Below are 23,888 nucleotides of genomic sequence, written 5' to 3'. Positions count from 1 at the left end.
GGAACATAATTTGCCTTTTTTTTCATAAAAGCATCCCTCTGGCTGCTGTGTTGAGAACAGATTGTAGATGCAAGAATGGGGAAGAGTGGTTTCTGAAATGGAAGCAGAGAGAACAGACAGGAGACCACTATGACAATTCAGGTGGCAGGTGAGGTTGGCCTGAACCCAAGGGTAGCCATGGAGTGGATTCTGAAGGTAAAGCCAACACCACATCCAGACACATTGAATATGGAATAAGAGAAAGACGACTCAAGGGCCAGGCGTGCCTGTAATCTTACTTAGTTAGTGCTTTGGGAAGCCAAGGAAGGAGGATCACTTGAGTCCAGGAGTCGAGGCTGCGAGTTAAAAAGACCAACCTAGAAAACACAGTGACACCCTATCTATCTCTACAAAATAATTTTTTTTTTTGGAGACAGAGTATTGCTGTGCTGCCCAGGTTGGAGTGCAGTGGCGCGATCTCAGCTTACTGCCTTCTTCTAGGTTCAAGAGATTCTCCTACCTCAGCCTCCTGAGTACCTGGGATTACAGGCGTGTGTCACCACAGCCAGCTAATTTTTGTATTATTTTTAGTAGAGATGGGGTTTCACATTGTTGGCTGGCCTCGATCTCCTGACCTCAGGTGATCAGCCCGTCTCAGCCTCCCAAAGTGCTGGGATCACAGGCATGAGCCACCGCGCCCAGCCATATAAAATAATTTTAAATGAACTGGGCATAGTAGTCCATGCCTATAATCCTAGCTACTTGGGAGGATGAGGCAGTAGGTTCGCTTGAGCCCAGGAGATCAAGGCTGCAGATAGCTGTGATCACACCATTGCACTCCAGCCTGGGGCGACAGAGCAAGACCCTGTCTTAAAAAAAAAAAAAAAAAAGAGAGAGAGAAATCAAGAATAATTCCAAGAAGGTTTGGGGCCTGAGCAATAGAAGGTTAGAAACTGAGATAACTATAAAAATAAATGAATTCCCATGAAACAGACAGTTCTGGAACATTCCCTGCAGACTTTCAGAGTCTAAAGGCATCACCACCCTACACTTTTGGCTGAAGAAATAAAACACTGAACTCAGCTCATGAGCCTGGGTGTGAAGTCTGGCCTGCAAAAGCCTGTTTGCTCTTCTCTTTTTCAACATCCGTTTCTGCAAAATGACAGCTCAGGCAACAAAGGATGACTTTCAAAGAACTTCACTTTGGGACATATAAAACCTTTGAAACAAAAGTCAAGGTCATTGGCTATAGCTTCCCCTTTCAGGGGGGATCCTGGGTGAATGAAGACTCTTTCAGGCCCAGATATTGGTACAGAGTTTGAGAACTGATGATTCTCTAAATGCAAAACCGTCAGGCTCACAAGTACCCTGAGGTTGGCTGCCATATGCAGCTGGCAAGCATCCCCTGAAACCAGATGAATAGAGCACTATTGATATAAATATCATCACCACAGCAGCTGGGCGCCTTATGAAAATAAACAATGACACAGCATGAGCATCAGAAAAGCCGCCCTAGGCACCTGGAGGGGCGGTTCTTTGAAGTGGCATCAGCATCTGTCTGCCTGCATGCTTGTGCCAAGGCAGCCCCAAGTTGGCCCAGCCCGGCAACATGGACAGGTCACTCCTGAGAGGCCTGATGCCGCCTCCTGTGGTTTGCCTGGGAATCATACGGGCTGATGTTGGGGACTGGGCAGGGCTAACTGTAAGTTGCAGCAAAATAAGAAGAGGGTGTGAGCTCTCACAGGGCCTTATTTTTTGCACTGCTGACTAAATCTGCCCCTGCTCAGAATCTTTCTTACACTCCTTCATTCAATCAGCCCCAAATATTCTTCCATTCTCTGCAGTGGCTGCTGTTCAAAGGTAATTATGATCAATGAGGGCTCAAAATAAAGGCTTTCAAACTTTTGCATTCAACCTTACAGATTTTTCTCACTCTTTAGAACTCCAGATGTCTCTGGTTAAATTTGTGGGGGTAAAATCCTAGAACCACAGCAGCCAGCAGAGGATTCTGTGGCTTCTCAGACTCAGCAGAAAGAACATTTTCAATCACACCCAACAGCACCGACATCTTTTCCCTATTTGTGGGCTCTATGGATAGGGCAGAGTTCATGGAGAGCAGACACCAGAAAGAAGCCCTCCTTGCAGTCATGCCACACTCAGCAAACTGTTTAGAGAGCTCAGGAGATCCTCCATGCCAGCCACAGAATCATGACCCTACCAAAGATGTCCACATCCTAATCCCTGAGACTATGAACGTCCTATGGCACCTGGTGTGTGGAGCATACAGGAATGTTTCTTTACTTTAAAACAAAGAAGAGCTAACAACTTATATAAAAGCTGAGTTGCTCAGTTCTGAGGCTTCCACTGTGGAAAGCCTGAGAGATCAGGAGATGCAAAGCCTTTTGGAAAGGTGAAGATGCATGAATGCAAGGATGACGGGGGCTGTGATGGATTCTCATGAAGTGAGAGAGGCGAGTTCCTCACTCTTCCAGGAGAAAGGCAGGTTGCTATTTCAGAGATGTCTTTTGCTGTCATTGTGCCTGTAGGGCAAATATCAACTGCCAATATCCCCATTTTTTTTTTTTTTTTTTTGAAATAGAGTCTCGGTCTGTCGCCAGGTGCCAGGCACCAGGCTGGAGTGCAGTGGTGCAATCTCGGCTCACTGCAACCTACGCCTCCTGGGTTCAAGCAGTTCTCCTGCCTCAGCCTCCTGGGTAGCTAGGACTACAGGCACATGCCACCACACCCAACCTTTTTTTTTTTTTTTGTAGTTTTAGTAGAGACGGGGTTTCACTATGTTGGCCAGGATGGTCTCGATCTCTTGACCTTGTGATCCACCCACCTTGGCCTCCCGAAGTGCTTGAGCCACCACACCCGGCCCAATATCCCATTTTTATCTGGGCTTGTGAAAACACAGCCTAACACTCCAGCAAAATATGCACAACACCCAACCTGCATCTCAGCCAGCCTCAGGTCTGACTTCACAAGGGGCTGTGTCTCTGTTTCTATTCCCACCAGAATGGTAGGGGTCAGAGTAAAATAAGAAGCCTGGGGTCCAGAGACCTGAGTTCAAATTGTAGCCGTGGCACTTACTCATGGGGTTGCCTTGAGCCACTTCCTTCACTTTCTCCAAGTCTTGATGTTATCCTTTGTTAGATTACTATAACCTAGATGTTAGCCAAGTCCCTCTGTGTTTGAAGATTTAAATAAAATTTTCTCTGTTCCCTACTCCCCATCCTATAGGAAAACCCAGTGTCCATCCCCAATATTTCTGAGAATTCTGAGGGAGTTGTATTCTCATCTTCACTTCCAAGTTTCAGCTGAGGCTTTAGTCGGAGCAACGTGAGCTTCGTATCCCACCAATGCCCATGACTTAGAGTTGAACATCACACACCCTCCTTCTGAAGCTCCACCTTGCCTCCTCAGCCCTCACTGGCAGAAACACATCTTCCCTGGCCCTGTTGCCCAAACCATTTTCTTCCCGTTTACCTCTTCTCCCATCTCTCCCTTCTCGGCTCTTCCACCCACTCCCCAACAGTTGTTCCTTTCTTAAGCTGCAAAATCTAGCTGTCTCTTTAGTACCTCTTTCTAAAACCTGCTCTGCACCTTGCTTCCCGCCACAAGACTCTTCTGTAAATATGTTTCTAAACTCCAACCACTCCTCCCAGAAACAAACTCTGATGCAGCTGTTATAAGTTTCCACCCACTATGTAGAGATTGCATTATGAAACTTCATGAGAATACTGGGAGGATAAATTGAGGGGAGATGTGTCAATGTGCTTTGATATCTCTCTCTCTCTCTGTCTCTCTCTCGTACTTTGATATTTCTCTCTCTTTCTCTGTCTCCCTCTCTTTCCAACACCCCCCGCCCCCCGCCCATCCCTGTCCCTGTCACCTTTATGCCTTCATTCACAGGCTGCCTTAACAGGACATAGTATTAAAGCCAATTATATATATTTGGATCTTTATAGAATCTGTTTAAAGGAATTTTATAATCACTTATGCTGAATTTTAAAACCAGTTCAGGAAACTTATGTCTCTCTCTTTAAAATACCAATTCACTTCACCTTTAGGTGGCCTGGGATTGATTTCTTCACTCTGGGTCACAGGGACCTTAATAAATAGAGTCCTTCATTTCTAAAGCTATGCTATTACTTGGCCTTTCCATTTCATCAAAGTATTTTTTAATTAAAGAAAGGCATAACTAAGGTGCACTGAAATATGCTCTAAAAATGTTTATTCCAAAAATAGACCCATATGCTAGTCTTCATTCAACTCATCAGAGCATGTTTATTTCAGTGACTAACAAGCTTTCTGATTCCATGAGCATGAAAAAGATGTTTAACGCGTGAGGCTACCTCTGCATTTGTCATATATCACGCGTGAACTTGCACCCCCAAAGGACGCCTTTTCATGTCCCAAACAGCCATGGAGAGCACTGAGTGGAATAACGTATGGCAGCTGTTCCGGAGCTGTCCACACGGGCTTCACGACTTTTGCTTGGTTTAACTTGTTCTGACAAAAGAAAACAGCAAAAGTCCCCTCTGTTTTTCTGGAAGAAGCATGATTATTTCTAATTCATTAACAACAACCGGACTGACCTATCCCTGGTGTGTTCATCGCCACTACCTGTGTGTATCTGCAGCGGTAAAGCCCTCCCTTCAGGCCATGCCAGCTCTCACCCTCAGACCATTGGAAAAGAAACAGTAGCAGAGAGTACTTACCAGGCGATGAGGTAGAAAAAGTCAGTTGGTCTAGACTCCTGGCTGAAGAATTTGAATCTATTCTTCGATCAGCCAACTTCAAATGTTTTCCATCTAAATGAAGAAAATGCCAAGGTTGCATTGAGTGTAAGTGTGGCCTTTAGGTCAGCTAGGTCCTCGTGATCTTAAAGAAGCAAGTAGGCTTCCTGGAATTCATATTTCCAGAGCCTTAAAGAAACCATAAGCTTTCCCTCCCAGGAGTTGTATAAATCCCAGATGCTTACGTGCTTATATGAAAAGTCTGACTCCTCCACTCACATATGTGGTCTCTGTTCCATGTCTGTGTGATCCAGGGAGCCAAACTCAGTTCCTTGCTGGTTTCTGCGGGAAATATATGCACAGTATGCATTGTACATGCTATTATGAATTTACGGAATATTTAGGAGGTTAGGAGCAGGGTTACGTGACACACTGAGTTGTCTTCTGTACCTCATTGGTTCTACTATGATCCCAACCTTTTTCTTTTATCTTCTAGTCATTCAACTCATCAGAGCAACTACAGCTCTCTTGTTTATGACATGCAGTATCCTGTATCTAGGATGCTACCCATCTTCACAGCTACCCCAAGCTGGCTGATCCAGAATTTTCACAAGGGCAGTCCTTTGGGTACTATTCCAAAGAGAAATTTTCATAAGAGCTACTAAGTGGAGGAAAAAAAAAAGAATCTTCTATTTATTCCTCTTGTTTTGAGGAACCCTCCCCCATACTGCCTAATAATCACAGCTTACATTTATCGAGGAATCACTAGATACAGATCCCTATGCTAAGTAGACATTAAAATTCACAGTCACTCCTAACAACCTGGATAAGATAAGAGATATGGCCAAGCCATTCAACTAGGAAGTGATAGGGCTAGGATCTGAATCCAGGGAGCTTCAAGAGGAAACCCCAACACATTTTCCCACCTTTTGCTACACAACATGTGCAGACCAAAATGGCAGCATCCATTGAGGGGCAGCCACAGCCCCTGAACACCAGGACAGTCTTGAGCTAAACCGCAGAGGATGTTTCTTGTTGATTAGAGTCATATCTGAGCCCCAAAGAGTCAGTGGAAAGAGAACACCTGACTTCTCTGCTCTCTTTCTCTTATTTCCTATGGCTACAGTATATGCAATGTCCCAGGCTGCAGAGAGACCCTGATGATCCCTGGCAGATCAAACACACCCCTGACAGATCACACATTTGCCAGCATGTCACCCTGCTGAATGTCACCCATTCTGTTGCTGCTGTGGTCTCACAAATTAGGGAACCCAAGTGAAAGGATGACTCTGATTTAGGATTAGAAAGGCCTGCAACCTTCCCCAGACCTCTGGGCATTATGAGAGAGTGACCCAGAAATCGAATGCAGAGAAGTGTCCTGAGATACAGGAGTCTTGTTTGAGGCATAGAACCTATTAGCTTGAGAAATTGGTCTGGAAATCTTATTAAAAGAGACAAATCATTCCACATTCTCTCCCGACTGAAAATATTGGGGGTAACAGGCTTTCCCTGATACCTCGGATCCATTCACCTCATGTCGGGATCATAGCCAAACTCTGGAAACAGTAAATGCAGGGCAAGTGATAAAGGCAATTATTTTTTTAATGGGCAGCTCTGATTAATTCTGATTTCTCTGACCAGCCATAGACTTATCTGTACCAGTCTCTCATTACTGTGAAGGTTGCAAGGCAGACAAGCGAATGGCAAAGAGAAATGAAGTTCAAATTGTGGATTTGTCATTATTGCACAGCTCAGCAGATGGCTGTCCAGCCACGGAGGCCCCTGTGACCAGCACCCCGACAACACACACACATGCTCAGAGCTCCTTTGTCCCTATTCTTGGCTAACCCCCAGTGGAGACGCCAGTAAAGCAAGGCATCATTGCATTCCGAAGCTTAACCTTGCCTACTTACGCTATTTATGAGGGTTGATAAGAAGACTCCTTCAAATTTATATATGATAGCTATTATCATTATTATTTTTGCTGAGCACTGATGGGTTCAATAATGGTATAAATCATTGGAATTTAGTAAATGCTTATTCCATGCCTGGCATTGTGGTAAGGGCTTTATTTACATGAATTATGTCCTTTATCTGCAGAACAACCCTATAAAGCAGGGATTGCCAAACTTTTCCTGTAAAAACCCAGATAGGAAATATTTCAGGTTTTGCAGGCTACATGGTCTTTGTTACAACTACCCACGTCTGTGGCTGTAGCATGAAAGCAACTGTGGACAATACATACGTGAATAAGAGTAGCTGTGTTTCAGCAAAGCTTGATTTGCAAAAATAGGCAGCTGATTCTGTGGGCAACAGTATGCCAACTGCTGCTCTAAGGTGAATATTGCTAAGCTAGAATTGGGGGATTCCACAGCCAAGAAGGTGGAAGACATGAGTTTCCATCTCCTACATCCTTCCTGCTCCCTGCTCTTGCCTTCTAATTGTAGTTCTGGAGGAAGTGTAGTGAGAATGAAGATATTTTCACATGTGACTTCTCACTGTGAGACAGCTGTTATTTGGCCACAAAGCGGAGAGCAAGCTCCCCTTTGATGAAAACCCTGCATCTGTGGGTGGGGGAGTGGGTCACGTCTGTCAAACTAGCCCCTTATCTGCAAGCTTGGGGTAGCCTGAACCAAAACCCCTGATGAGAGACTCAATCCCAAACTGCTCTCAGAGCCTCCTGGGTCTTTCTGTGTGAACCTTGGCTATATCTTCAGGGCAACCCCCAGATGCAGGGTCAGTCTAACACATGGCCTCTTTGTCCATGTTGTGGTGGTCCCCAGCAAGCCTGCAGCCCCAGCCTTGACTCTCCTCTGTACCCCACCACTGAGTTCTGTAGACCTAGCAGGGTCCATCTCTGTGTCCCTTGGGAACCAGGAATTTGAGGAAGCATGCCTTACTACTCACTGCAGCCACACACCCCACCACCACCTCAACATTCTATCCTAAACTGAAGTTATCTAGTGGCTCAACAGAAACAAAGAAACAAGGTATCCATCTCTCTCTTTTTTTTTCTTTTTAGAGTCTTGCTCTATTGCCCAGGCTGGAGTACAGTGGCATGATCTTGCCTCGCTGCAATCTCCGCCCCTGGGTTCAAGTGATTCTCCTGCCTTAGCTTCCTGAGTAGCTAGGATTACAGGTGTCCGCCACTGCACCTGGCTAATTTTTGTATTTTTAGTAGAGATGGGGTTTCACCATCTTGGTCAGGCTGGTCTGGAACTCCTGACCTCGTGATCCACCCACCTCAGCCTCCCAAGGTGCTGGGATTACAGGCGTGAGCCACCACATCCAGCCTCCATCTCTTCTTCTTGATGACCCCTGTACACATAAAGAATAATTTATTATCTTAGACTAGGTTTTCCCAATCTCTGCACTATGGATATTTGGGGCCCAATAACTCGGTGGTGGAGGGGGAGCTAATCTGTGCATTGCAGGATGTTTAGTAGCATTTTCTCCTCTACTCACTAAGTGCCCATAGCAACCCCCAGGTGTGACAATCAAAATGTCTTCAGACACTGCCAAATTCCCCCTGGGGAACAAAACAGCCTCCGACTGAGAACCACTGTCTTACACTGAAGGTAAATCATTGCCTTTTGCTCTCAGCTATAAATTCTAATTTCCAATTCCAGGTAAATAGGAAAAATCATAGGCAAGATCTGTCAGCACCATGTGACATTATCTTTTGGTGCAAAATTAGCATAATTATCCCCACTTTACGTACGAGAAAACTGAGGCCTGGGCTGCACAGCTGGTAAGCAGCAGAGCCCAGATTTGAGATCCAACCCCTATATATTTTAAACTATTTCGGATCTGATAATGAATGAACACTATGAAGGTTTTCCTGGAATGAGGAAGAGTTTGCTATAATTTGCGTGGTGAAAAGAAAATTAGACTGTACTTGCCCTTTTTTTTAGCATGTTCTATGTAATCTTGACAGCCGGGCTTCAAGGTAGATATTATTCTTTCCATTTTACAGACGAGGAAACTCAGGTTCAGCAAGCCTAAGAAATGGTCTGAAATCAACATAGCAAAGATTTGTCAGCCCAGTGTTTCTGTGCTCAAAGCCTTGATATTTCAACACCAGGAAAAGTGGCTGGCTGCTCCCAAAAGGGGAAACTGAGTCTGATTTCCTACACAATGCTCTACCTTTCTGGCCAGTATGTCCTGCCAGTCTTAAGAAAAGCTTGATGATGCCCAGGCGCGGTAGCTCATACCTGTGATCGTAGCACTTTGGGAGGCCAAGATGGGTGGATCACCCGAGGTCAGGAGTTCAAGACCAGCCTGGCCAACATGGCAAAACCCCATCTGTACTAGAAATACAAAAGTTAGCCGGGTGTGGTGGTGGATGCCTATAATCCCAGCTATTCAGGAGGCTGAGGCAGGAGAATTGCTTGCACCAAGGAGGTGGAAGTTGCACTGAGCTCAGATCGCACCACTGCACTCCAGCCTGCGCAACAAGAGTGAAACTCCGTCTCAAAAAAAAGAAAGGAAAAGTTTGTGATAAATGAGACAGATTCAGTCCCCTTGCCTTTGACCTCCTCTTTCCTTATCCCAGTTCTGTATGCAGTACTGGCCTGAGAAGACCTCTGGGTGCTACGGGCCCATCCAGGTGGAGTTCGTCTCCGCAGACATAGATGAGGACATCATCCACAGAATATTCCGCATCTGTAACATGGCCCGGGTAAGTGCACGGCCGCCATTGCTTGCTGAGCCCCTCCTCCCCAAAACAGATGGAGGCTGCCGAGAGAGGATTCCGCTGAGCCAGCCAAGAGTCTGTGTTGTGCTCTCCTGATAATCTCTTCCTTGAGGAAGTGAGGCCTGTGCTGATTCCGGCTCCAGACTCAGCAATGACTCCAACACATAGAGATGCAATGAGCGGCATCCAACCTGCCATCTGCCTGTTTCCTGACACACTTGCTGCCGTGTAGACAAAACTTCTTAGACATTAGCTCTTCCCCACTGTGTCTCACTGTGCTGCCATGAGTTGATGCAGACTTTGATTGGATCCCATACGCTTTGGGCCAGGCACTGCAAACAGCAAGATGAAAAGTGATTCCTTACTTCCATGAGGAAATTCACTGGCTGAGCAGAGGAGTAGTGGCAGGGAGGGGCAGAATAGCAATCTATGAAATGGTTGCTAACTAATGCAGTTTGGTCACTACTCGGGATCCAGGGTGAAAGGAACTCAGCACCTCCCCCGCCCCCAGCTCCCAATTCACTGTCTACTGGGAAAGTGAGATATGTTCTGGTACATGAGCCTCAGGGAGAAATAATTCTGCCCAATAGAGTAAGGGAAGGCTTTCCTAAAGAAAGGGACATTTAAATTGGGTTTTTAAGGCTGAGTCAGAGTTTTTCAGGTACAGAAGGGGTTCAGGGCAGTCACAGCAAGAGAATCTATATGCACGAAGGAACAGAAGTAGTCATGGGGACTCTCCCCATGAGGACACGGCTAAGAACCCATTTAGTCTGTCTTCTACTATGATGCTGCAGTCCCCAGGGTATCTGTAAGGCTCGTGTCCCCAAGCATCCCCAGCAGAACAGCCCTAACAGCCTCTCTGTTCTCAGCCACAGGACGGTTATCGTATAGTCCAGCACCTCCAGTACATTGGCTGGCCTGCCTACCGGGACACACCCCCTTCCAAGCGCTCTCTGCTCAAAGTGGTCCGGCGGCTGGAGAAGTGGCAGGAGCAGTATGACGGGAGGGAGGGACGCACCGTGGTCCACTGCCTGTGAGTACTAGGGAGGTGTCACCAGGGCAACAGGGTGGTGGGTGATAGAGCATCCTTGCAGATGCTGCTGGCCACATACACCAGTCCTAGGCAAGCCTGGCTAGACCACAGCTCAACATCCCTCAAAGGCTAGTGGAAGTGCATTCAAAGGAATTATGCTCCTTTAATGGAATAGGGCTGCCAGTTTGTTTTCCTGAACTAATATATGACATATCATTGATGCAAACCCTGGTGGTCTTTCCACAAACATGAGAGGAGGTAGCAGACCATGTTCTAATGCTCCCAATAAGAAGGTGATGTAAGAGGCTTGATGTGTCTTGCTAGTTACAAGAAAGCCCAGGACAAAGTGGGTTCCGCTGATCAGAACCTCCTTTATTATTTCCCAAAGAAGAAGGAGAGGAAAGGGACGGTGTTAAGTGAGCTTAATTTAATCCAGACGTTTTAAGTGAATCACCTCTATCCATTTGTGAGGTAGATATTATCATTTTGTAGTGAGAAAACTGAGGCGCAGGCAGGGAAAGGTAATCAGGAATCAGGAATGGCGTGTGGCTCACATTCCCTGGTCTCTAAGCTAAAGCGCCATCGATTAACTCACACTATCTCTCTGAGGATACTAAAGGACTTGTCTGCTATGTCTGCCTCTCTACAATGGGCTTAGAGGGATCACAGGACAAAGAGAGCAGGGAAAGGCACTGCCCTGAGGGGCTGATAGATGGATTTGAAGGGCCCTGGGAACACTATTGCCCAGGGACATCGTGGGCTCCAGACCAGCTGTGTTTATACCCCCATTGCTGGGGTGAACTGGAGATTGTACCTCTTCGAATGGACGCTGTCCTCTAATGAATTCTGATGTCATTATGCTGTGTGGAGGTCAGGATCTTGCGAGGACAGTGGCTGATGAGCTGTGCAACATCAAGAAAATAACTGAATTTGTAAGCCTCAGTTTCCTCATCTGTTCAATGGATATGTTGAATTAGACAATCTTCAGACCCGATAATGCCTTGGCATGAAATACAAAGTAAACACACTTCATCTGCCAACACAGAGATCAAGAATGGCATGGTAGCAAATATGCAAATGTTGTCAGTGTAATTACTTAAAAGAGCAAGTGTCACAGACTCTACCCTAGAGTATAAAGTGGCCACAGAGGATTCTACAAAGTCTTACACCCAAAACAAATCTGCAGCCGTGACAGCTATGTGTGAAATATTTGATTCACAGTCACTCACTTTGCTTCTTAGAAGTTCAACAATTTGAGGAAAAGTCATTGAGAAGGCCTGTCTCTTTAAAAATGTTTTGTTAAAGGACATTTGAACCAAGGTCTTCTCTTTTTCAGAACAAATACTTCTGGAGTTAGTGGAGGCATTGATAACATCTGACTGATCTCAGAATTGAGGTCAGTCTTTTAAAACCCAGCTAATTGTTCTCCCTCTCCAATAGATGGTGCATGCACATTAAGAAAGTTAGAGAGTTTAAAGGGGGTCAAACACACGACACATGCAGATGCACGCACAGAGCTTCAGGGCCAGCACCTGCAGCAAAACTCCCTTTCCAGAGGAAGCAAACTTCAGGCTAGAGTTCAGGAAGATGCCACGTGGTGTCCTAAGTCAGGTTGATGGGTGATATCAGCCAAGCCCACCTGGCTCTGTATACATCCCAGAAACTAGCAGCTGGTTTCCTGCCAGCTAATCCCTGCTGCCTCCAGATGCCTCCCACACACTCAGGTGACCTTACCCTAGCACCCATCTTTCAGGGTCTCACACTACCAGGCCCTGAGACCCTGTGTCTGCTCACCTCTTCCTCTTGGACGCTGTTATTCTTGCTTCAGTAGGGTCTCCTCCTTTCCTAGGAGACCCTACTCTCTCTCTCTCCCATGTTTGTTTCTTAGGCTGCTTTTTTCTTTTTTCCAGTAGTGCCTTTTTTTCCATGTCCTTTCCAGCCCAGGTGGCCAGTACTTTGAACCAAAGGAAGGGACAGAGACATTCTTCTGCCAACAGAAATCTTGGTATCCTTGAGGGCCACAGACACCATAACAGGCCCTGAATGCAGGCACCAGTCAGTGAATGGAAACCAACGCTCTGTACTTGAAACATCTGGTCATTGCATATCCTGTAGATAAAACATCTGGGAGATTGAGTGTCTTAGTTTCCGTCCAGATGTTTCTTAGACACAGACCATTACATGAAATCATTAGTTGCTCTTGGCAGCATGCCCAGGAGTTCCAAATCAGGCATATTCCTACGGGGACGCTCTATAAAGAGTCTGAAGGGTGTTTCCATGAAGATGACTTATGGAGTTTCAGAAAGGAGTAACAGAGACATAGCTCTGCCATCAGCCCTCTATCCCTAGGCTCAAAATCAGTAGCATCTTGCTTAAACCAAGGTGTATAGTAGAGACCTGTCATTTTCAGATAAAGCCTCTCAGTCCCACTCCAGTTCCCACCTCCAAGCTTGGGCTGGCTGGCCCTAGGCTAACAGAGTATTGCTGTCCTTAATGAAGGTTGAGAAGAACTAGCAGGAAAATCACTTGTGAATTTTCACTGTCTTTATGGGATGTTTAAGTGGACCCAGAGCATTCTTTTGGACATGGATGCAAGTGTCAGCAAGGATGAAGGTGTCACATGTACAAAGACACAGTACCACCCTGCCCTTGGGGTTCGGGTGAGTGTGACCTGAGTGTCTGTAACATCCTCATAGAACCAAGAAAACAAGCAGCTAATTGAACTTTCAAAGGTCATCTAGTCCAACCCCTTCATTATATGAATGGGGAACTTGGGACCCAGACAGGGGAAGTGACTTGCCCAAGGTCAAAGCAAGTTAACGGCACAGGTGGGACTCAAACCCTAACTCATGGCTCAGGCTAAAGCCTTCACCATTGCCTTGCCTTGCATCTGCCTAGGCAGCTGATCCGTACACCTACGGATGTAGCTTTAGAATCATCAGGTGCCTGGAAGGGACCTAAGAACATGGCTTACCTCTTCGCTCTGTGTTTAGAAATGGGGGAGGCCGCAGTGGAACCTTCTGTGCCGTCTGCAGTGTGTGTGAGATGATCCAGCAGCAAAACATCATTGACGTGTTCCACATCGTGAAAACACTGCGTAACAACAAATCCAACATGGTGGAGACCCTGGTGAGTATCCCAAGAACTGTTCTCTAACAGCCAGGGGCTGACTAGTTCTCTGGACCTGAAGAAAATGACAGCAAATAGTTAAATCACTCGACAGCTGGCTGCTGATTGTATACCTACAGTCTGTGCCCTTGGCATGTCGTCTGCCCTGTGTCTTCGCCTTCCAGCCTCCCCAGCTTCCCTTTCTTGCAGGAAAATCTAATTATTAATCCTGGTATACCTACTTTGCTTCACTTTCTGCCCATTCTTTAAGAAAGTATTATTAATTCAGGCTTAAAGGAAAGAATTCTGGATTAGTAGAATGTGAAGTATGTTTTCAATTCAGTCCAATTATATTCCAATTATTTTATGCTAATTTTTACAGTAGAGAGCACTGTAGAGGCAAGTGTGGTAAAGAGAGTGTGCAGGCAGAGCCCCAGATGGTAAGACCTAGTACCATGGTGGACCATTGCACCATGCACGAGGAACTTTAATAAAAGTCTTTAAATGTACTCAAAGTGTGGTCTTCCTCAAAGTGAGGCCCTATATAATGTGTGGGCCACAGACCAGCAACTGCATCATTACCTGGGAGCTTGTTAGAAATGCAGAATCTTGAGCCCCATTCCAGATTTACTGAATCAGAATGTGCATTTTAAAAAGATTTCTGGCTGCCTTGTATGCACGTCACAGTTTGAGAAGCACTGTTGTACAAAACAGTAAAAAAGAAAGGGAATGATGCCAGCTGGGCATTCGAGGAAGCTTGGGTAGAAGCAGGCGTCAAGCAGAATTTTGAAGGATGTCCAGAGATGGGTAATTTTGAGTTGATATAATGTGGATGTAGATAAAGTTGTCTCCAAAATCCGTATCTCTAAACTAAATGCATTTTCCCTTTCCTTTTTCATCTCTCTCCTGTCTCCTTTTCTCCCTCTATGCCTCTCCTCCTCTCCGCCTCTCAGGAACAGTATAAATTTGTATACGAGGTGGCACTGGAATATTTAAGCTCCTTTTAGCTCAATGGGATGGGGAACCTGCCGGAGTCCAGAGGCTGCTGCGACCAAGCCCCCTTTTGTGTGAATGGCGGTAACTGGGCTCAGGGGCTCTGAGGTGGCACCCTGCCTGACTCCAAGGAGAAGACTGGTGGCCCTGTGTTCCACAGGGGGCTTTGCACCTTCTGAGGGCTCTCCTGCTGCTGTGGCAGATGCTGCTCCAAAAGGCCCAGGTTTCCTTTTCAACCTAACCAGCCACAGCCCTGGGCCCAAGCAGAAGTGTACCCACAAGCAAGGCCTTGGATGTTTGGCTCCCAGACCTCTTGCTTTTGTTCTTTCTGAGTTTGTGGATCTCATGGCAAGCCAACTGTGCAGGTGCTGGGGAGTGGGAGGCCCAGTAGAACCTTCCCAGCCCTCCTCCTCCTTAGGAGTGGAGGAGATACGTGTTCTGCTCCTCCATGTCATGGAAAAGATTGGGGCTCTTGGGGGTCACAGCTCTGCTGCCCCTGCAACCTCCTTCGGGGCCTCTGGCACCAGACACCTACAGTCTGGACCCGTGTGACCTTACAATGTTCCCTAGGTCACAAGAGAGCCCACCCATCCTCGCACCTAACCTGCATGGGGCTTGGCCTACAACCATTCTGTACCCCTTCCCCAGCCTGGGCCTTGACTGTCCAGCATTCACTGGCCGGCCCGCTGTGTGCACAGCACTCTTTGATAAAGGTGTTCTTTGCTTTTTTGTGTGGTCAGTGGGAAGGGGTGAAACTGCAGGGAACTTCTCTGCTCCTCCTTGTCTTTGTAAAAAGGGACCACCTCCCTGGGGCAGGGCTCTGGCTGAACTGTAGGTTGTAACCCCTGTGTCTCTTTGGTGGTAGCTTTCTTTGGAAGAGACAAACAAGATAAGATTTGGTTATTTTCCAAAGTGTATGTGAAAAGAAACTTTGTTTTGGGGGTGTGTAAAATCTTAGTCTCTTATGTCAAAAAGAAGGGGGCGGGGGAGTTTGAGTGTGTACCTCAAAGACATATCTCTCGGGCCTGTTATTTTTTCCTGGCAATTTTCTTAAAAGCTCCCACCCTGGCACAGCATGCCACTGAGCAAGGGAGAGAGGGGATAGCCTGAAGATGGTCCCTTTGGTTTCTGGGGCAGATAAGAGCACCAGCTTTGTGCAGAATTTGGAACTCCACATTTGAACTTCTTCCTAGAGAAACCCAGCTGCCACGTTGAAAAAGGACATTGTGGAGCCCATGATACATTGATTGAAAATAGGCCAAGACAATCAGACCTGGAGATCTAGGGTCTTGTCCAAAGTGTTAGTGAGTCAGTGAGAGGGAACCACCGTTTGCTAAGTCTCTGATGTATGCCAGGGATCATGCTTGGTAGTTTCCATGGGACATCTCACGCAGTCCTTAGAACCCCTAGGAGAGAGCTGTTGACTTGTTATCATCTTCATTGATCATCTCCTCCAATGAGGAAACCCAGGCACCTTCCTCAGTGATGAAATCCTGGGTTCCAAAGGGCCAGGTAATGGCAGTGAAACTTCTCTGTGCTGTTTTCTTCATCTTCTCCAAGCCAAACAATTATTTTATGGAGGGAAAATAAGGCCAGAAGCTTCAGAGCAGAGAACTCCACAAATGGAAATTTAGTACTTTTTTCCCGATGCCAGTTCTTCTGGGAAGCCCAGAATTTCAGATATATTTTAGTAACTCATTCCCAGCTCCCCAGGAAAGCAAGTCTCATCTAATTTCTCAGTCCATAAAAACAATTCCTTGTTCCCTCAGGCTATGAAGGGACCAGCCAGGGACAATCTCGACCTTGATCTCTAGCCAGTGCTCAGGCCGGATATCTGACAGCCTCAGGTGGGCTGGGACCTAGGAAGCTCCATCTGGAAGGCTGATCTAGCCCCAGACAGGGCACAAGGGACACAGATTTCAAGAAGGCACAGCCTTGACCGTCAAGAGCCCACTGTATGGTGGGGAAATTGAACCATGGTGCAGTGGTGTGGAGCAGGTGAGTGTTCCATGAGTCTAGGAGCAAGAGAGCCTCTTCAGCCTAGGGCTTCCTAGAGAAAGGGACATCTATTCCTGCTGGGTCTTAACAGGTAGAAAAGAGGGAAAAAAAAAAAAAAAGGAAACTCAGGCAAAGGGATCCATATGTGCAGTGGCAGAGAAATGTAAAAAGGCATTGGGAGGAGCAGTATGGGGAGGCCAGCCCAGCAGGGGCACAGCACAACAGGGTGAGCAGCAGGGATGAGCCAGGGTCCAGGAGACAGATGCCTGTCGTGAGTGCAGACTTTGTCCTAATGGCAACAAGGAGTCCATGGAGCTTTAGAGAGATGTACTCAGCTTCGTGTTGGCAAAGACTCCCTCTGGGCCAGTGGGGCTGCCTCTTTTCATCAGACACTGTGAAAACATTCCCTTAAGCGTGCACTTTTTAATATCACATCTATTTGTCTGTCTGCTCATTGTTTTGTTGCTGGAACTAAATATACAGTGCATCATGAGACTCGGCTTCTCTGAGAAACCCAGGGTCTCTGCTTTACCACGGAGCAGGGTCACCAATCCAGATCTCTAGGCCCGTGAGGGTGGAACATGAAAGGAGCCCACAGAAGTTGCTTCCATTGGCATGGGCTCTGGAGCTGTCTAGAAGTCCAGGGACACCAGACTTGATCAAGGAAGGGCTGTCACTTTAGAGGTTCAAAAGGAAATGCCTCAAAGCAAAGGCAAGCAAAGGAACCCCACGATGAACTTGCTCTTTTCCTTTGATGAGCCTCTCCCCAGGTGTATTTCAGGAGACCCCGGGGACTCACCCCCACTGGGCCTCATAGCCTCCCCTGGCTCCAGCCCACTCCCCCAGCTGGCCTTCCCCAGCCTGCGATGAGCCTGTAGCATGGCAAATCCGCCTGCTGTATGCTATTTTCTCAGATCCTGGTACATCCAGACAGGATGAGGGTGGAGGGAGAGCTATTTAACACAAATCCTAAGATTTTTTTCTGCTCAGGAAGGGGTGAAATGGCTGACAGATAAAAATGACAGTGGCTTCTATCATTTTAAATGGTAGGGATTTAAAGTGTGACTTCACAGAGAAAGGAAAAAAAAATCTCAGGCCATGGTGGGCTAACCCAGCAAGGGCCAGTGAGATTCCCCCAGTTTATCCCCTTGTTTTCCCACAACCCAACCATTCTCCAAAGAAAGCAGGTCAGCATACAGGTCTTAGGCCAGTGCACACAGGAAGAAATTGGGGCTCATGGATGGGGATGACTTCCCTAAAATCCCATGTGACTAGGATGTGGCAAGGCTTGGATGAATAGGGGTACTTGTGCCCAGGATCTGAACATTTCCTTTACCCAGAAAATCTCCGGAGCCAATACCACCTTCTCCAGGGGGTCTCCCCACCCCAACCCACTGACAGGGTGAGCTCAGCCTGTTGTGAGCAGAGGAAAATATTATTAATGCTCTGTGAGTCTTTACAACAGGAGCTCTTACTTTATAGACGTGGAGCCTGTTTGGTGAAGATGCAAGGAAGTGATGAGAAGACCAGGAACTTTCTCCACCTGTGTGTGTGGATGGTCTAGATAGTTTAGGACGTATCTCAGCTGCACTCCAACACTGCATCCTTTCTGGTATGGAGAATCCGGGCCAACTAGGGGCCCTTGGGCCTCTAGAAGGCCACAGTAGGCCTCTCTGTGGGAATGGAAGAAGACAGCTGTTAGTGCTGTCTGTGGGTGTGGCCTGAAAAGGAACCAACAGACCTTATGATGGGGACTGTAACATGTGAGCTCACTGAATTCTTCCAACATTCTAAAGAAGGGTTTGTGATGGTCACTATTTGACTGGTGAGGAAACTAAGGCCCCTAGGAGAGAAATCACTTGCACATAGTTCCACAGCTAGTGAATGAATGAACCAGGATTTTAACTGGTTTTTTTTTTCTGACTACAGAGAGAATATTTTTCCACCATTGTATCTCACATTTTTCCTATGAGGTTACTCATAACAGAACAGACTAGAGTGAAACAGATATCTCGGTGGATAAGCTCAAAGCAAACAACAATAAGCTTAAAATTCCTTCACAGTCTTATGTTTTACTTTCACAATTCACGCAAAATTTGCATTCCACTTTCTGATTTAGCCTGGTTGGTTTTAATTTGACTGTATAAATTTAAAAAAAAAAAAAAAAAAAAAAAACATGTGCTCTGTTCCTCATGTGGTTCTGTTCTGTTCAACCTACTATGATGGACCCTGGGTCAGCTGTTCTTGAGCTTGAGCCTAGAATTGGCTCTAGGAGCAGTGACCCTGCTGCTTCCTAGAGCCAATTGTAGGCTCAGGAACTAGACCAACTGAGCTTCTCCTAGGCAGCTCCTTTGGTGTGGGGGTGCTCTGACCTCACTGTTCATGAGTGGACCTCAACTAAAGTATCTTCCAGTTGGGTGCTGGAAGGAACCCATTGACACACACTAGAATGATGAGGATTTGCACATCTGGCATGGAGAAGGATAAGCCCACAAAACCCTAAAGGGAAAGGAGAAGCTAGACACAGCTGTACTCAGCAAGTTCCTGAATGCTAGGCTGCAAAGTGGTGCCTGTTGCTCAAGTGGAGTCACGTGGTTGCTAATGTGGGCAAGTCTGAAGGCACACTTCACGAGCAGCTGGGGTTTGGAAGGCTCCTCACTTTACCCTAGCCACACATACTTACTGGGTTCCTACAGCACATAGCACCTTGGTGTGGGGGCACTGTTAGGAAACAGAGATTACTATGGCACAATTCATTCCTGGGTAAGGCATGGGGTTGCAGTGGACAGAGCTCATTCTTTAGTTTGAATCCCATCCCTGCCATTTCTTGGCCATAGAGTGTTGGGCCAACCAATTAATGGAAAAACATACATGAAAAGAGGAGCCTCATCAACATTAGAAGGGGTAGATTTGGAGCACTTTAGGCAGGAAAATAGGAAGGCAAGGCCAGGAAACTGGAACCCAGTGAATACTCAAAACCAAGGGTGCAGATGACTTGTTTAGCAAAGCGGTCACTTCCATGACATAGCTGGACAAAGCATGGGTAACAGCTTGCCAGAGCCACTTGAAGCAAGGGCAGATCTCAGTGTCTGCGGCAAAAGATGATGACTTTCCCTCTCGCCCATCAGGTTTATTCATCCTCCACTCCCCACTGCCACACTAGCTCTTGCTGTATGTCCTCATCAGGATCTACATTCCCTCAGCACTGGTGGGAACCCCTTGGAGTACATAGAGGTGTCAGTCCAGTAAGACTGCTCTACACAACAGAAGTGATACCCAGGGAGTAGCAGCCAGGCCCTTATCCTGTCATCTCTGCAGGAGTGACTGCCCAACCCAGATCCAGAGACATTCAAGGAAGTGATAATTCCCTGGTACCTCATTGCCAGGGGACAGAATGAAGAAATCCACCCTTCCTTAGGCTGTAGCTGGCCACTCCCGGGCTAAGTAGGTCATCGGCACCAAGCTAAATCAGGAGTAACAATAAGGGAGACATGGGTGAGCCCAAGAGGAAGCATGGACAAGGGGGAAAATGGTCAACCCAACTGGAGGGCAGGATAGAAGAAAAAAACATAAACATGGATGGCCATGTCATCTCAGATTCTTGACTTGCCTTCCCCGTTACTTAACAGTCTGAGCTTCTTCTCAGCCTATGACCAACTTCAAATCACAGCCAAGTAAAACAAGGAAATAGGAAAAGTAGATCCAACTAGAAGAGACAAGCTGAGATTCAGATTTGTTGACTCCTCCCATGCAAGGGCTCCCTGTTGGGGGTTTTCCATGTATACATGTCTAGAAGTGATAAAATGCAAGGCCTCGGCTTCACCTTGCAGGGATCTGTCTTTGAGGTCATGTACCGTCTGAACAGCAGGGAGAGAGGTTAGTGGTGGAGAATGGGAGGGCTGTTCCACCTCCAGTTTCTTCTGACACAGGTTTCAGAATCATGGCTTTGATCCTCAGAAGCATAGCAGAGACATCTAAGCCTTATTTGTGCACATGAGCAGACTCTTCTAGTTTTTTAGTAACAAGGGATGGGCTTCTGCATGGCACTGGCTGTACGGTTGTCTTGTAGAGATCAAGCCAGTCTTTTGCATCCCACCTGCCCACCTCCAGAAGAGATAGGAAAAGGTCATCAAAGGGGCTACATTGACCACTTGAAATCCACCCATGAATGTTAGGTCTCTAAAAGGAGGGATCAGCACTCACAACGGTAGCCTCCAACCCTAGCATCCCGCCTATCTAAGAGCTCAGTGGTGGTCCACTGAGGCAGATACAAGTGCAAGGGCTCAGGATGAAAGATAATCTATTGGGAAGAGTTTTGGGGGCTGGATCATTATGGGGCTTCCTTCTGTATCTGAAAGCTGCTCTGGGTGGTGGAATGTGGATTCTGATCCTTGGTTGATCAGAAATTCAATGTCTGGTGGCCTTGAAGCATTAGAAAATTATCAGTATAAAAACCTGGAGCTCAAGGTAATTAATGTAGTTCATGGTTCCTTGGTGAGCAGGACTCTTGGATGTGGAGGAGAAAGGGTTACAGGAAGTAACCCACCAAAATTACAAAATTGAGTCTCTGTACAGTTACTTCAGTGCCTTTGGGCTTATGAATACAAATCAGTGGGCCTTCTCTGTGATGGTCCAACAAACTCTCAGTGCCCACCCTGTCCCTTCCATCTCCCATGGAAGATGAATAATGTCAGGTGTTCTTTGGATCAAAGGCCCCAGAAGGCTTAGAGGACAGAGTGGTGTCATTCCATGTAAAATCGGGCTTCCGAGAGGTCAGGCAGAATCTGGTGTCCATATCCTCCACAGGTCTACAGATTATTGGATGAAGTCAAGCATCTTTTGCCAGGCCCAGGTCACGCCTCTGAGTATAACTAAGACCCATGAGTAAAACTTAATAGCTGTAAGGAAGAACTTGCTGTTTGCCTGAGAGGATAAGTTGCCCATCTTGGCAGCTGTCTAAATGAAGCCAGGTATCTCTTTAAAGGGAAGAGGAGCATTGCTGAAATGGCTTTCAGGTCACTTCCATTCTAGATGGGTGAGACCTTGTGGAGCTGGGATCATGTTTAAACTCATTCATACCTGTAGACCAAAAATCCAAGTAGACTGTGTTTGGTCTGTACAGGTTGAAGCTCCCTGCTCTCCCGCCCAAGTCTCCTCACAGAGCAGGCCAACGTGCTATTGTGGCCACATATACCGGGCTGATCCAGGCTGGCAAACGGCAAACCACAGGGAAGAGCTGCTTTGTCATAGACCCAATACCCACGTGGATCTCTGATGAGAGCAGCCATAACTCAGATTCACTGACCAATAGGGCTATGAGAGACAGCCAGAACCAGTGAAGGTCCAAGCAGGACACAGAGCAGGGCTTTGCTTAACATACATATTATCTCCAGAGGTTATTTCTACCCCACTCCCTATTCAAGGCCTGTTGGAGCAGATTGCAAAAGCAAAAGCACAGTAACTCAAAGTACACATGATTATAATCATTTCCAGTGCACACATCTCATCACCAGTGGATCCTGAGCTAGCCCATGTCAATCCAGGTTAACTCATATTGATAATCAGACTCAAAAACACTTTCACCCTACAGTCTATCAGCCAATCAAAGACAAAGAGTTGTGGTCTCTACCATTGCCTTGGCTTCTGGACACCCTCATAGCCCTCTATAGGCTATCACAAGGTTCCTGCTCAACTCCAGGGAGGCTGACATCTTCACATCCACTGGGCATATGATATTGCATGAGACCAAAGTCTCCACACTGTTTGCAGCCTCCTCCATGAATCCCAATGGCCTGCACTTGTACAGTTTGGGTGTTTGATAGATAAAGCACGTATGAGAAGAGAAAACAAAATAAATCAACTTTTTAAAAAAGCCAGCACTGTGCTGTCAATGTTTTTTTCTTTTCCTTTTCAATTTTAGCTTAAAAAAGCAGAAGGTAAATAATGTCAGGTCAATGAATATCAGATATATTTTTTGACTGTACATTACAGTGAAGTGTAATCTTTTTACACCTGCAAGTCCATCTTATTTATTCTTGTAAATGTTCCCTGACAATGTTTGTAATATGGCTGTGTTTAAAAATCTATACAATAAAGCTGTGACCCTGAGATTCATGTTTTCCTAAGATATTCGTATTAGTGTCTTCCTGAGGTTGGGTAGGGATGAGGTGGGGACAAGTTGAAGGAGGAGGAGAAAAAATTTATTTTTAGCTGGGCACAGTGGCTCACCCCTGTAAACCCAGCACTTTGGGAGGCTGAGGCGGATCACCTGAGGTCAGGAGGTCAAAACCAGCCTGACCAACATGGAGAAGCCCAATCTCTACTAAAAATACAAAATTACCCAGGTGTGGTGGCACAAGCCTGCAATCCCAGCTACTCAGGAGGCTGAGGCAGGAGAATTGCTTGAACTCAAGAGGTAGAGGTTGTGGTGAGCCAAGATTGCTCCACTGCACTCCAGCCTGGGCAACAAGGGTGAAACTCTATCTCAAAAAAAAAATTATTAACTAGGTTTCTTTATATTTAAGTTAATTTAATCCTTACAACTACATCACAGGAAATACATATTATTCCCTCTTTGCAGATGAAGAAGCTGAGACTCAGAAACAAGGGATTTTCCATGACTGCACATTGAGCTAGTGAAACAGTTGAGTGTAAAGTGGTGTTTCTCAAGTGTGGTTCATAGAGCACTGGCACCAGAATCACTGGGAAGTTTGTTAGACATACACATTCCTAAGTCCAGAGGATCACAGTTTCAGGGTCTGCATTGCTAACAAGCTGCCTAAATGTACCAGCTAGCTATGGCTGCATAATAAACCACCCCAAAACTCAGTAACTTGAAACCAAAATATTTGCTAACAACCAGCTAAGACCCAACTGTTCTAAGCTGTGCTCAGCTAATCTCAGCTAGGCTCATTCATGTGTTGGCTAAGGGCTCTATGCTAGGCAAGGCTTGGCTGGGGCATATAAGCTGTTATGTCTCTGCACCTTACATTTTTTATCCTCCTCCTGGGACCAGTGTGCTAGCCTGTGCATATGTTTCTCATAATAATAGCAGGAACATGAGAGAGAGAGAAATTCCAATCACATACATATTTTGCCAGGCCTTTGCTTGAATAATATCTACAACATCCCCTTGGACAAAGCTAGTCACATGGAATTCTCAGAATCAAGGGGCAGGCATTCTACATCTTGACATAGACCCCTTGTCTCAATTTTCCAGTAAATGATGAGGTTGGCCGGGCACGGTGGCTCACACCTGTAATCTCAGCACTTTGGAAGACCAAAGTGGGAGATCATTTGAGCCCAGGAGTTCAAGACCAGCCTGGGCAATGTAATGAGA

General features: G+C 46.4%; 1 protein-coding gene and 1 long non-coding RNA gene across 13 annotated transcripts in view; one reads left to right on the top strand and one right to left on the bottom strand.

Annotated features, from left to right (window-relative positions):
* The window catches only part of PTPRT (protein tyrosine phosphatase receptor type T), an 832,297-nt gene extending 809,640 nt beyond the window's left edge, over positions 1-22,657 (top strand). For all 12 annotated transcript variants that reach the window (XM_064382448.1, XM_064382446.1, XM_064382451.1 and 9 more), the window contains 4 exons: positions 9,277-9,402; positions 10,287-10,450; positions 13,444-13,579; positions 14,512-22,657. In XM_064382448.1, coding sequence (XP_064238518.1) covers positions 9,277-9,402; positions 10,287-10,450; positions 13,444-13,579; positions 14,512-14,565 — 480 coding nt within the window. In that variant the 3' untranslated portion in view covers positions 14,566-22,657. The remainder of the gene's footprint in view (positions 1-9,276; positions 9,403-10,286; positions 10,451-13,443; positions 13,580-14,511) is intronic.
* LOC135276930 (uncharacterized) lies at positions 4,710-8,032 on the bottom strand. Its single transcript, XR_010344477.1, has 3 exons — positions 7,965-8,032; positions 4,967-5,063; positions 4,710-4,796 (listed from the first exon to the last, which is right to left on the bottom strand). It is a non-coding gene; the product is annotated as an uncharacterized LOC135276930 (long non-coding RNA).
* Positions 22,658-23,888: the final 1,231 nt, after the last annotated feature.

This window comes from Aotus nancymaae, unplaced genomic scaffold, assembly GCF_030222135.1.
Source record: "Aotus nancymaae isolate 86718 unplaced genomic scaffold, 86718_ANA_hifiasm-v0.15.2.pri h1tg000029l, whole genome shotgun sequence".
NCBI classification, from domain to species: domain Eukaryota; kingdom Metazoa; phylum Chordata; class Mammalia; order Primates; family Aotidae; genus Aotus; species Aotus nancymaae.
The sequence above is the reverse complement of the archived record's forward strand: the minus strand, read 5'-3'. Positions and strand labels throughout refer to the sequence as shown.